This window comes from Micropterus dolomieu, linkage group LG06, assembly GCF_021292245.1.
Source record: "Micropterus dolomieu isolate WLL.071019.BEF.003 ecotype Adirondacks linkage group LG06, ASM2129224v1, whole genome shotgun sequence".
NCBI classification, from domain to species: Eukaryota; Metazoa; Chordata; class Actinopteri; order Centrarchiformes; family Centrarchidae; genus Micropterus; species Micropterus dolomieu.
Window position 1 is genome coordinate 17,558,051 of NC_060155.1, and position 14,982 is coordinate 17,573,032.

The window sequence follows — 14,982 nt, forward strand, 5'->3', positions numbered from 1 at the left end:
ACACACACACACACACACACGGGAGACACATTTTTAATTAAAATGATTTTTAAAAATTAGCAACTTTAAAATTTTCTCATTCAGTTTCTTACTAAGAGCAATATGAATGTAACATTTTCTGCCAAAGATACAAAGGTTTTGGCTATTTCACAATGGAGTTCTTTAATTGTATTTTACTCTTCTCACTATTTGAAGTGGGCGGGGCTCATCTGAAGTCACGTATTTATGCCCATCAATCAGAATTTAGCAGCATTTTAATCCAAATCTGATGCCAGTTGTGGGGTTGTCTGCTGATGTTGAAAGGCCGCTCTATATCAAATCTGATCAAACCAGACCAACACAGATTATCTGAGTTTTTCAGTGTGAAACTTTTAATCAGTAGCTTAGAATGTTTTTCAATGTTAGCTGGAAGCTTTAGCATTGTTACTAAAGCTTAGAACTGAAGATTTGAAGTTTTTTAGGGGCTTTAAAACTGGAGTCAGCGGCACAATTCAAAACTGATCACTGACCAGATCGTTGCTGTCAGTCCACTGAAAGTCTTCCTCCACTGTACGGTCATTCAGTCCGATCCAGGCATTGTCATGACCCAGACCTGCAAAGAACAACAGTTCACATGTTCTTTTGACTTAATTACTTAAGTACTTTTGTAAAAACTCCGATATCCATACAAACTCACTGATACATATCTCAAATGTGTTCAGTCTTCCTGTTCTTCTCCCTCTTGTTAATTCCATCATCTTTTATTAATATCATTTCATTTTTGCATAATTCTACTTGTGACTTCCTTCCTTGTCATGCTTGGCCATCAGTAAGTTAACAAATTGAACTGAAGGGATTTTTTCCCCTGCAAAGTAACCTCAACTTTGGGGGCCAAAACATGCTTGAAAACTCACCAAGCATAATTCAGTCGCGGTGAAAAAATTTGTATTCTATGGGTTTCGCGCATGGGCGTGGCAAAATGGCTCACTAGCGCCCCCTACAGAGCAGCCCCCGGACAAAGTTTCACCTATGTGTACGAAATTTCTGTGGTAGATGTACAAAAAAGCCTCTTGGAGCCATTGCCCAACACCCAACAGGAAGTCTGCCATTTTGGATTAAATTAATTTTTGCCGATTTACACGCGTACTTTAACAAACTCCTCCTAGGGATTTAGTCCGATCGACTTCAAATCTTCGCTGTGATGTCTAAATCCACTGACAATTAAAAGTTGTACAAACGGTGAGTTTTCGTCCACGAGCGTGCCCGTAGCATGGCGTCCAAAATCAATGATTCGCCATAAAACATGAAGTTGTTGTAACTTCAGTCCACATGCTGATATCTGCACCAAATTTGGAATGTACTATAAGAGTCCCGCCCTGAACACAGCCACATGCCAATATTCACTCAAAGTCACAGCGCCACCTGCTGGCAACAGGAAATGACACGTTTTATGCTGTAATGTACTACTCCTAGCAGGTTGGACATATCAACTTCACAACTATCCCAGAAAACCCATAACACATTGTAAAACTCGTGAGTTTGCAGTTAACGGCGTGAAACAATATTCACTCATAGTCATAGCACCACCTTCTGGCAACAGGAAGTGACCTTCAACGAAGCAACCCTGTGGCATGTACGAAACGTCTGTGACACGTTTCATGTCCAGACCAAGCAGGAAGCTTCTGGTCTGAGACGTGAATCCAATGCGTAAGTCCCATAAATCTGCATTCTATTTAACGGCCAGCAGGGTGCGACTCTTCTGGTTGCAAAAAAAGTCTGGTTTCATTAGAAAGAATGGTACTAGGGTGGTGATGGCACAATGGATAAGACACATGCCTTTGGCGTGAAAGATGGGGGTTCAACTCCCCGCTGTGACCCATCCACCATTGTGTCCTGCAGCAAGACCTTAACCAGTGCTGTTGAAAAAGCTTATTAGGAGTTGGCTGTTCACTGTCTCTGGTGAGTACATTTAGTTTTAAGACTGTTGTTCGCTAGACAAAATTATCAGCCCTGTTAAAATGACAGTTAAGGTGAATATACATATATATTGGTGAATATACAATATATATTGCCGTTAGCTCCACCGTCTCGTCCAAATATGGTCACGTCCGGTGCCGCTGGTTGCAAAAAATCAACATGGTGGCGCCCTGTCGGCCAAACCAATGGGTGACGTCACAATGACTATGTCCACTTCTTATATACAGTCTATGGTCCAGACGTACAAAAAACCCTCTTGGAATGATGCCCTAAATCCAACAGGAAGTCAGCCATTTTGATTTTTGTGGTAATTTTTGGATGATTTACACACTCCGTACTTTAACAAACTCCTCCTAGAGAATTAGTATGACCGACTTCAGATTTTTGCTGTCTAGTCTAATCCCACTGATTAAAAGTTGTGCAAATGGTGAGTTTTCATGAAACGGTATGCCCGTGGCGTGGCATCGAAAATCTATGAATTGCCATGAAAGAGGAAGTTGTTGTAACTTCAGTGTACATGCTCACATCTGCACCAAACTTTACGTGATTGATAACAGTCACGCCCCGAACACATCTGCCAAAATTGCCAATAATCAATATTCAGTTATAGTCATAGCGCTAAGTGCTATGTAGCGCCACATAGAGGACACAGGAATTGATGATTAACACCTTTGTGTAGCATCCGGAGCGCGTGGCATATTCACAGAGCTGGCAGAGCTCCAGAATCTGCAATACAGCTGCCTCACTCCTCAACGTGCTACATGTGCGAGGGCCAGCCCAATGCTGCTTGCAGCTTTAATTTAATTGGATTGAATTTGTGTCTTTCATTTTGGTTTTCTTCTTTTTTTTCTGTTTGGTGAAAATTACACACATACCATTGATAAACTCCTGCTCAGTGGCGGAGATGATGCTACTGAGGTGGGCACTGTGCTCTCTGCAGTCTTTCTCTGCATCCTCCCAGGTGTGTCTGTGGGTGAAGTACCTGTGGGACAACACAGTGGATATGAAAAGGTATTTTTCATATATTATGCAGCCAGACATGTTTAAATGGTACAGAGCGCTGCGGTAAGTATGTCATGGATAACTCCAGGGTATAAAAGAGTAATGTAGATAGCTGAGACACCTGTGGTTGCAGGTAAATATATTGTGACTCCATTTATTTTAACAGCACAGACAGTTCTTCATCAATCCTACCTGTAGCAGTGGCCGTGGAACTTCCTCCAACCGTGCTCGCAACCTTCTATGTCTATAAAGATGAAGAGAAAGGAGGAGGGGGAATGAGAGAAGCTAAATTCATTTCTTTAGGAGCACGTTAAAGGAAGATAAAATAGTCTGTAAAGATGGAAGGAGAGAGGAAGTTTTTATACTGAGCGTTCTGTCTTATCTGGAGAATAAAGACTAAAATATATGACTCTGGCATCTTACGTAAATACATGGACTGTAATCATACAGGCTCGTTTTCAATTCACAGCACACATGTGGCCCTCTCTCTGCACTATTAGTATTCATTAATAACACCAAGGCCTGTGGATTCATTTATAACTGCAAAGGTTAGATATTCATTAATTCTCATTATTACTAGAGCACGTCTCACACACACACACACACACACACACACACACACACAAAGGACAGATCTGGAGCTGGAGGTGGAGGTGGCTAAAACCAGTGAGATGATGAATCAGCTCTTGTTTGTGTGTGTGTGTGTGCACATGGGTTTGAGTGTGTGGTATGGGGGGTGATTAGTGCCACCTACCACAAAGACACACATGTGAATCTTGCATCATGGTCATGAGACTAGATTGCCTCTTTTTGCTGCCTCTTTCATTACCTAACACTATTCCTGATTTGCATACTTCAATATCACTTCATTGCTAGCTTAGCCTGGTTTGTCTGTGTAGGTTCTCAGTCATCCAGGTCATATTTATCGTCCCTCATCCAAGATCTTGGATGAGGGATGAAATGTCTTCTAGTATCTTCAACCAAGTCCAGTTGACCTTGACCTCAACCTTCGTTGGTTAGCCTGGTTTATATTTATGAACAGAGCTCTCCGCCTGCTTGTTATCCCTGGCTTGTTTCTTACTTATTACTTAGGCATTAACGTTAGTTATCATTATTATAGTTAAAACTAAAAGTACTTTCTTACTTATTTATTTACACGGGTAAACAGCTAGCCTGGCTCTGTCCAGAGGTAGGTGTACGTAAAAGCTACATTTTTACTGTCAGTCTAGGTTTATATAAAAAATACAGTATTAACAAATATTTATAGTACCCTGTGGAATTTATGACCACTTGTTTTATCTGTGGATTCATGTTTTTTTTCCTCTTTTTTTCTCTTTGACAGTTGGTCGAGGTAACACACAAAGAAGCATGGCAATGCAGCAACAAAAGCATTGTAAAAAGATTGCAAGCCAGTTAACATTGGTACAAACAATGCAGAATAAAATATTCAAACAATCTGCCTTGTACGTATTTTAACTGGTAGGAAAAATATTCACACATGTGTTTGACCTTAGGAATACCTCCAGGAACACTGAATGTAAACAACTATTGTTTGTTCACAGGATACCTCCACAGGGTACTTTAAACTACATAATACTGTTTCAACAATACTCTCTAACCACAAAAACAGTATTATTATCACACTTATTATAACGCAACTGTTTTTATTCATGTCATCTACCACACAGATACATAGTAATGTGTGCATGTTTGTAGGATGCTGAGTAAAAACTGAGCAAATGCTATCTAATGCATGGAAAATGTGTATGTTGTTGTGCCTGCAGGAGTTTCAGTCATATCTGTCACTCTGCAGCCTTGTGACACACACAGATACACTGTCTAATAGCTGCTGGGAGATGCGTCTTTGTGATATTGTGTCCTGACAAGTAGCTGTAACAGATGCTGCACACTGATCAGGATTATTTCCACCAGCACAGTTTGCAACCGACCTTTTACTGCTAGTATCAGATGACTGTGACTCTTAACAAGTTCACCACTGTGGTTGCACACAGAACAATGTGAAGAATGTGTTGGTCCAACATCAGGAAAGCATGATAATTCCCCTCACATAGCTTGGAGTAGTCTGTCCTTCATCCATTTGTATGTGGCAGTTTTCTGACTCACCCTTCTCACATGTATCTCCTCCATAGCTGGGCAGGCAAAGGCAGAGGAATGAATCAATCCTGTCGATGCAAGTGCCTCCATTTTCACATGGCTCGGACTGGCAGTCATCAACGTCTGTGAGAAAAAAGAAAAAAGCAGCAATGACAGGCGGGCTGCAGATCTCATTAGGGTTGAAATTCAAAGAATGTATTCTGCTTGAAAAGATGTTTGCTGCCATTCAATCACTGACTCAGCATGAGCTGGTCATTAGTCCTGGTTTAGACAGTGAAATGCGTCCATGTTGGTGAGTACAGTATCATAATTCAAACAGGGCGTGAGGTGAACACAGACTGTCTAATCCCCTTCACAGTCCTTATTTGTCCTCATTCTCACAGAGGAAGAGACTCTACACATTTACAGAGCTTAAAGTTGACTTGATCAGTTTCTAATCTCTTCTTTTTTCTTTTTTGTCTCCATTTGCAAAACGCTGTTTTGGCAGCTCCTGAAGAGGCCTTTAGCAATAACAGATACCCTGCAATATCCAGGGCTGTTGTGCTCTCTAACCCCTCTGTGGAAAAAAAAATGAAAGCAGACGGAACATTTCTCTACGGGGATCAATAAAGTAACACTTCATCATTGTAAATGGAAGGCGTGTAATCCTCTTTCACCACTGTGGGGGTTTTTGGACCCAGAAAAACAGATCTACTCCAGGACTGCAGAAATCTATTAAAACTCACAGCGAGAGTGCAAAAAGCAAGCTACTTTTAAGTTCAAACTTACCTCAAAGTATTTCCTCAGATCTTAACGGTTACTTAGTTCCAAGCAAAAAGCTAGACACTGAAAAAGGTCAGTGGTTGTGAAGAGCTAAATGTGTCAGGCAGATCAAACTAGAATGACCTTTAGTCTTATATAAGACTTTCTTGTCAGACCGTTGTCACTAGACACAATATTTTTATCAATAATGTTGCAGGTTACAAGTGTGAGACAAGTAGGATTGTTTTTGAATCTTTTTTTTTTTACATCCAGTTTTCTCAGCTTTAACTTTAGTTTTTGCTGCAGGTTCAAAATGCTTCAGGTAAAAACTGTATATTTGTTTCTTAAAAATGGCACCTCTTTAAAGATGAATGAAGAAAAATTAGGTTGTTTTTTGAGGACAGATATAAGAACTGAAACCAGAGATTTGTTCCAATGTATTCTTCTTATGTGATTTCTTACTCTTCCAACAGGCTTGAAGCTGTGATAATCATAATCACACAATGTTGTTTTTAAGATCAAATAGTAATTTGAGAGCATAGGTTACCTGAAACTTTTTCAAACGTCACTTATCTTATTGAAGAAATAACCGTAGACAGCTTTGTTCATTGGTTTAAATAACTGTAAACCACTATGTGTAGATCTTCAAAAAATACCTTTAGAAAACACAATTAAGGATTAAATCTATTTTTTTAATTACTAAATTATCGTGAAATCTTACAAAAACTCTTATTATATGAATCAAGGCATTAGTTAGAAGAATTAGTTATTTTAAACACAATTGTACCAAACTTCTACCAAACTTTCATTTATGGGAGATTAAAGATTTGATTCAAATTGCGAGATAATCTCCAAATGAGAAAATTCATCTGAAAGTCACACATTAGTGTGTTCAGTCAAAGAGTGCACAGGCTGGATTTCCTGCAAAGTGATGGAATAGGTTTTTGTTTTTTTTAACATGTATTTATTTATTTTATCAACACTGGAGAAAATTGCTAATCCAGGAATGTGTAGTTACTCGGGCATCAGACTCTTCATGGTTAAATGGTTTGAATAATAATACATAAACATATGATTTAAAAAATGATGCCCCAAGCTAATTATGACCTTGAATGACCTATAGATGCAATAGTTCATAGTTAAACACACACCACCAACTTCCTCTCCCCATTAAAATCACCCCAGCTCTTTGTTGTTCAGTATAAAAAGTCTGATCCCCTCATCCCTCATCCATTATGCAGAGGGAAGCTGCTCCTCAGAGAGATAATACTGCAAATTCTGCAAATCCATAACAAAGCCTTCCAGCAAGCCCACGCATCGGCTGCTGGCTGTCAGTTTGATTGTCTGTCTGTCCATCCATCCATGTTTCTGTGACACTGAATAGACAAAACTTGGCACTCAGTAAGTATTAAGGTGTTCACAGTCTCAATGAGACTATGAATAGATGCTGTGTGCTGTTTATTTATTTATAAAGTGATCACTTCCTTGAAGTTCTGGATGTTGAGGAACAAATTAGGACCCTGAAGGCAGATTTATACCCGCGTGTCAAAGTGTTACAGCAGCTCTGCATAGGTGTTTCCTTTGGGACTTAAAGGAAAAATGTCACTGTATAGGGGGCACTCCATATCATTTCATATTTATCATTGTGAACCTTAATGTGGGTGGACAAAATAACATTTGTTTGAGTCAGAATATACTGTATTACATGTGAACTGAAACAGTAAGTCACTGAACCAAATTGTATACCAATTCAAAGACATTAAATTGTTTCTTAAAATCCCTGCACATCCACACAGGTGTTTCTATTATTCTGATTAGACCTCTGCTATATTTTGAATTGTCACAGTACAGTTGCTACTAATAACATTAACAATGTCTTCTGTGAAAAACACCTATCAAGCAGAGTCCTGAGAAGAAGTCAAATCAGGTGACAAAAGTGAAAACAGTGGAGTGGATGTGTCATGGGCCTTTAAATCAGAGCCGGTGATTTAAACAAGAAATTGCAGTGGGAAGTGAATGAAAGCCTGTGGGTGGAGTTTTGTGTGGTAGATTTTGCTGCAATCCGTGGCTGTGTTTCATTTGTCCATGCCAGTGTGCCGCTTGTTATGCAGCAAGGGAACCCACAGTGGGTGCACTGGTAGCCGAATTATTGAGGTGCATATTATAGAAACGCCAAGGTCTGTCGTTCAGTTCTGGCTGAGGACTTTTGTTGTATGTCATACCACGCTCCTCTCTCTCCCCTCATTCCTGTCTGGCTCTACATTCTGAACTATTCAATAAAAAGAGAAAGGAACAAAGAAAATGCAAAACAACAATGCAGTGCAAGTTAAACCAAGTTTCAGCTGGTTGTCTGCAGATGTTTATTGTTACCTTGAAGACACAGGCTCACATCCTGCTCCTTGATAACCACCACAACACAATACGCAGACGCATAATTAAGAAAGGTTTATAATTAATAAAGGAATAGCTTATCTTGTAATTCAGACTTGGCCTTATCATGCTACAGCCAAACAGAAATAGGAAAAACAAAAGCGAAGTCAGCATAAAGAAAGACAGAGAGAGGAAATTGCATGTAGATAAAGAAGAATTGATCGGAGAAGATTCTGAATTTAGATACTGTCATCCCTCTTTGTGTAACATTCTTTGCAGGTCACAATTGGTTTTGTGCAACAAGACAGCCAGTTGGCCCTGACTTTATTATCCCTCCTTTAGTAAAATGTATCTTATCTCTAACCTCCAAAGGTGGAGTCACAAACAGTGATCAGCACCTCTCAGCCGTCTTTATATCTGCACAAGGAGGTTATGTTTTTTCTGCTGCTGGTAGCTCCTTCTGTCAGTAGCATTTCACAAAATCCTATGAATGGATTTCTATGAATTTTGGTTGTCATGGAGGCCTTTGGGGGAGGAACAATTGATTTGTGTTCGGTGGTGAACTGAACCTAGGATTAAAAAATAACTTTTTTTGTAGCCATGACGAAACCAAGAGAGGCCATGACTTGATTCCAAAACCTTTAGGTATTTTAGCTGGGAAAAGAAATCAATTCAACTTAAAACCTCAAGTGACAGTGAGTAGATTTTTCTTCGCTACATGACTCTACTGTACTTTAGCCAGGAATTGTGTTTATGACAAACTGGCAGTTAAAGCTGCCAATAGTTTAACCTTGAGGGATCATTAGCATGTCCTTACTCTGCCAGTCTGAGTCTAACCTTTGACCCCATCCTCCATTCCACCTCCTCTCCGTGACAAATAGCTCGGCCTTTCACCTGCCAATAGGTCCTACGTCAATATCTACAGACTGATGTAGGGCTGACTTTATTATGCCACTGTGTGGATGCATGTGTGTTTTTGTGTGGGATGTGTGTATTTGTGTGTGTGTGTGTGTGTGCAAGCATCACTCACCAATCTCACAGTTCTCCCCAGCGTATCCTTGTGGGCAGTAGCAGCTGTAGCCTTTTCCCTGAGGAAGGCACTTTCCTCCGTGCAGACATGGGTTTGTCACGCAGGGCTCCACCTCGACTGAAAGAGACAGACGGATGGGGGTGGAGGGGGAATTGAGGGATTCAAAATTAGGGAGTTAATAAATGATGCAGTGAAGGAGAATGTTTTTTTTCTGTGTGTAAATGTGCTTTATTTTGTCAAGGATGAAACAGGTGTATCAAAGTACACCGCCTCCACAATGATCCTCTAAAGCAGGATGGCTTAAATGCAGTTTCCCTCACCACTGCTCAGACTTTAAATCAATACAAGATCTATGTATGAAAAAAACATGGCACCCTAATTTTCCAACATAGCAGCTGGTCCAACAAACCAGTGGTTACAACACACGCATATCCATTTCACACTCTGTCTCTTTCAAAGGGATCAGAAGCCAGAGAGCCTCAACCTCGCCATCCACTCACAGACACAGTTGTCATGGTTACCATATGGAAAGCGAGGCCTTGGCTCACTCCACCGAGCGTAGTGGGCAGCGTGAGAACTTCAGACATTAGCCATCCTCAACAGAAATGAGCAGACCTCCCGCTGAGTGCCTCGGCCCCGCCATTCACCCCTTAAATGCGTGCGTGTGTGTGGTCTTCTTCCACAATTACAAATTTCCATATCAATCGACACACTACCACGTGTTTCTCCCCTGAGCTGCTCATTATAGAAACTTAAGGTCTTTGAAAACCACCACTCGTTCATCCTGGCCACAAAAGCTCGGCTGTGGGAGTCTTTGTTCTGCCAGCTCTCTCTGACATTGAGGACTGCTTAGGAGGGGGTGGTGTGTTAGGTTGACAGTTAGTGTGTGTGTGTAGGTGTGTGTGTTTGTGTGTTTGTGTTTACACGGCACAATGAGCGAAAATCAATACCTCGGCTATGATTAGCCTTGAGGCTGATCCTGTCCAATAACTAACCAGAAGCAGACATCTCAAGCTCACATCCTCTGAATTATCCTCATACCTGCTGTTTTCTTGGGCAATATAAACATTCAGGGACAAAGAAAAAAAATACTGAGGGTTTTCAATCACAAGGACTCCAGTACAGAGCCAGATTTCTCAATAGCATCAGCTCTATAGATTTATGTTAAGTTTTGCGAGCAAATCCTCTGCTCATGGTTTGAATTCTGCTGAAGTCAGGTGCTAAAATCAGCCATGCATTTCATTTAATGTGCATCAGTCCAGGCCAAAGTGCACTTGCAACCGCTGCATCAGTCAAGGTCATGGCACGCCTTGACAAATATCAACTGTTATGACAAGCAGATTTACTACACTGTGTGTGTGTGTGTGTGTGTGTGTGTGTGTGTGTGTGTGTGAAAGATAAACCATGTGCGATTGGCTGTTCATTAAATCGGGTGGTGCAGAAAAATCAATAGGCTGTAGAAGGAGGTGACAGAGTGGACTGTCCCTTGCTCTGCACAGTGGCTGACACCACCGGCACATAACAACAACAATAAGCTGGCAACAGCAAAATCCAACTAATAAGTTTACAGAGATCGGACAGTAAGGGGATAATACTTTGCAGCGGCAATGCTGGGATAACTCAAAGTATTAATCCACACATCTCACATAGCCGCTGCTTCGAGTAATCATAGACACAGTGGAAATATGGTTTACTCTGAGAATATGATTTTAGGATAAGCTCTTTAGACCTCACAGATGGCGTTGGCATTTCTGTGAAGGCAGGAGAGCACAAAGAAGAAGGTGAAAACAATAAAACTGGCTGCAATTTAAATGTTATAAAAAGATGGTGTGATAAAAATCTGTTTAAAAAGATAAGACAATGAAAAGAAAGTTGATGGCATTGTGTGTGTGTGTGCACTGAGCGTGCATCCTCGTGTGTCTGCATGTGTGTGTATTCATGTTTGAGAACAATGCTACTGGAGGTCCTTGAATACAACCCGAGGCCTCTCTTTTGTCTCTTCTCTCGCATTGATTGAATGGACTGATGAAGTGCTCCGTGATCCAGTCAAGAGAGAGAATACTGACCACCACCATGAAACCCAACCACAAGGGACTGAACTGGAGCAGAGAGTGTGTACATGAGAGAGAGAGAGAGCACGAGGGATGTCAGCTGAAAGTCATTATTTTTGTCGATCCTGCGAGAGCATCCATCCACTTCTTCTTTTTGTATAGCAAAGATGTCAGTGTGTGTTTGTGTGTTTATGGCCTTCTGCCATGCCTCATGACTTCAGGGTCTAAGTCAATCAATCAACCCTCATACTGTACACCAACAGCCCAGATGGTTGCCCTCGGCTTGATACAGTTTACAGCTGTTTTCTATCCACAGACTCCACACACCCCTAAAACGCAGCACAGCCATGCCTGCCATAGCCATGAGCTGCTTTTTCAAAGGGAGCAAAATAATCAACATACAAATGTGTGACAGCATGTTGCCCGTGGGGCTTTCAAACGCCAGGTGATAGGATGTTTCCTGTATGAGCTCTCATTATCAAGCAAAAAATAAGTAGTAAAGCAGGTGGCCAGCCAGGAGCTTCACTGAGATACACTGCGCTACAGACTTAATCAACTGATTGTGTACGGTGGCGGGAATGCGCTCTCTGCTTCTGGCAGGAATCAAAAGTATGCAGCTGGGCTGTACACATTGAATATTTTGAATAAATATGCCAGTAGCGAGGTCAGGGGAGGAAATGAAAAGACAATCTGAGAGAGTTTTATTTTTGTCTGCTGTAATTTCGGTTATTAAAAAAAGTGTACAGTTTATCAAAGTAATTCCTGAGACATGCAGACACATTGTCACAGCTAAGACTATAAACAGTCTTTGGCAAGTTACATGAATAATGTAAAAGTAATAACTTATTACTCATTGAAAAATTAATTCCATTACAAATTAGTCAACAGCAGAAGTAAATATTACATTACTCGCCACACTACTTTCTCTTACTCAGCACTGCTTCATGATAGAAGCTTTGAAACAATATTACAGACTAAGACTTACAGGAGGTAATATGCTAGACGATTTCTTGGCAATGGTCCCTGACTGACAATTGCTCTTATACAAAAAATGATCTGACACATAACCATCCATAAAATTGTCGTTTGTACGTGTAATCTAACTAATGTGTTAATTAGTGAACTTTAGAGGAGCTGGTTGGATGCTTGCAGTTACCTTCGGTAGGTGTTTCCAGTCTTTGTGCTATGCTAAACTAACCGGCTACTGGCTTGAGCTACAAATTTATTGGGTAGACATGACAATGGTATCAGTCTTCTCATCTGACTCTCAAGAAGAACAAGAAAAAAAGATTTATTTGCAAGAAAGTGAATAAATGTATTTCCCAATATGTCATACTTTTCCCTTAACAAGCAGCAAGCCTCTGGTTCTGAGGTATTTTGACCATCAGCAGCTGGCTTAGCACCAGTGACCAGAAGTCCAGTATTCACGGTGAAGCCGTGGGGTTTACACACCCTCCAACTCTGAACAAAACCAGCTGATTTATGAATATAGGCTTACCAGTGGTTTACGTTAGCAAGCCAGCTAAAAAAACAACATATGAATGCAACAACTTCCGTTTCCGAGAAATATATTTCTTCCCTTGTGGCAAAGGCTAGCCACTTCCCCCAGCTCCTGCACCAAGCTAGTGGAACTGTGTCTCCACTGAACACACAATAGATTATCTAGCCTCTATCAAACTCCTGGTAAGACAGCAAAAATTGTGACAACCTCAAAAGATTACTAATGTTTTAATACGTGTAATGTAATCGTAGAATTTCAAACTGTTATCCCGTTACTGAAAAAAGAAACCACATTACTGTAAAACATTACTAAGTAATATTTATTGCCCATCATTGGTTACAGACAGAATATCTGCCACTTTATTTGGAAGTTAATACCTAAAGTGAGCTGGAATGTCTACAGTGAGGTAAACTAACTATCAGTAAATATTGTACCAGAAAGTTGGTCTGTAAAACGGGACAATGGTTGGGTAATATTTTTCAATTTCTCTCATCCAAATAAGTTTGGCTAACTTTGGTTTGTTTAAACCTGAACCTCATTTTTGCTGCCCCATCGGACTTCTTTCTTGACGTTGCTGTATTGACAGATATTTAACTATTTCCAATATAAAGTACAAAAAAATAATTAAAATAGTGCTTTTTGTGGAATAATATCAAAATTATGGCATAATTACAGTGAATAAACAGATACATGGACGCACTTATCAAATAAAGTAAAGTCTAGCTACAGGATGATAAAACATCTGAAAATAGACATAAATGCTAACCTGTTGGGCTGAGAGATGTGGTGCTGATGTTAACTCCTCCTCTGTTGCTCTCCTCCTCCATGTTGACAGGTAACAGGGCCCCCGATCCCACAGCGTGAGACCAAGCAGGCTCCTCCTCATCTGGGGGTTCTGATAGTATTGGAGGATAATCCAGAGAGTGGTTCACAACTGCTTTCTCCACTGGGACCCAGTTAATAGATGTCAGGGGGGTAGTGGAGCTGTCCTGGTTGTCTGAGTGAGGAGATGGAGCTGGGACTCTTGATCCAACTGTTTGAGATGGGGAATGGGAAAGGGTTGAGGGTGACGGTGAGAGGGACAGGGTTTGGGAGTTAGATGGAGGTGAGGAAGTAGATGGAACTGGGGAGGAGGAAGATGGAAGAGAAGGGGATGGGGAGGGAGACTGGGATTCAAACAGGGATGGAGATCGAGGCATGGACGCAGTGACAGATAGTAGTGGTGGTGGGGATGAGGAGAGTGATTGGTCTGGACCTGATGGCAATGGGGTTTCTACTGGTAAAGTGGACAGGGATTCAGATGTAGATAAATCAGCGCTTTCCGACCCCGTTGTCATTACTGTGAGCTCCAGAGGACTTTCAGTGGTAGTGGTAGTCGTTGTAGTGGTGGACTTCCTGTGACCCCTCTCTCTAGATCTTTCTCTGGATCGTTCTCTTGGTTTACTTGTTTCAACTGGTCGGCGTGAAACTTGTATTTCCCCCTTCGCTTCTGCACTGCTGACCTCTCCACTCCCCTCGTCTTCACCTTTCCCCTTATCCTCTCCTCTCCCCTTCTCTTCTCCTCTGCTCCTGTCCTCCCCCCTGTTCTTCTTCCCCTTCCCTCTACCTCCTCTCCCACTGGATCTAGAGGTCACCGTCTCCTCCCTCTTGTCACCCGACTGGGTTGTGGTCTCCACTTCAACACGGACCCAGGTTTCCCTGCCAGAGGACGTGCTTTCAAGTGCAGAGCTGGAGGCAGTGGGCGCGTGCATCTCTGAATTCTCTCGACTCTTGGTACTCTCTGTAGTCATAGAGTTACCGGAGGCAGCTGAAGTAGATGCCAGACGAGTGGGTGATTCTTCACTAGCTGGAGTCGAGTTTTCCCTCGAGGGACTGCTGAACCATGAACTCCCCCAAAAAAACAAACCTGCGGAGGTCAAAAAATAAACAAAAAGGGTTTAGAACACAGGGAGTCGGGAGCACAATTATTGCAGACAGAGAGAATAGTGCCAAAGAGAGAGCCAAGAGTGACGAACAAAGTAAAAATCATCTTATGGATGCTGCCTGCAGTGCCAAGGGAGACAAAACAAACACTTCTAAGCTGTCTGAGCTATCCGTCAGCTGTTTTTCTCTATCACTGTACCAACACCCTCGCCTGCAAGCAAACACATTTAAAGAACAGGTCTGAATAGTGCTGAACATTTCCCTCTACAGTATGTTAAACATTATCGTCACAT

The 14,982-nt window shown here is 41.4% G+C and overlaps 1 protein-coding gene across 1 annotated transcript in view; it reads right to left on the reverse strand.

Moving 5' to 3' along the window:
* Window positions 1-14,982, reverse strand: part of LOC123972808 (neurocan core protein-like) — a 46,630-nt gene that overhangs the window by 5,096 nt on the left and 26,552 nt on the right. The window contains exons 12-17 of the mRNA XM_046052497.1: window positions 13,533-14,672; window positions 9,215-9,331; window positions 5,083-5,196; window positions 3,151-3,202; window positions 2,832-2,938; window positions 510-592 (exon numbers count right to left, since the gene is read on the reverse strand). Coding sequence (XP_045908453.1) covers window positions 510-592; window positions 2,832-2,938; window positions 3,151-3,202; window positions 5,083-5,196; window positions 9,215-9,331; window positions 13,533-14,672 — 1,613 coding nt within the window. The remainder of the gene's footprint in view (window positions 1-509; window positions 593-2,831; window positions 2,939-3,150; window positions 3,203-5,082; window positions 5,197-9,214; window positions 9,332-13,532; window positions 14,673-14,982) is intronic.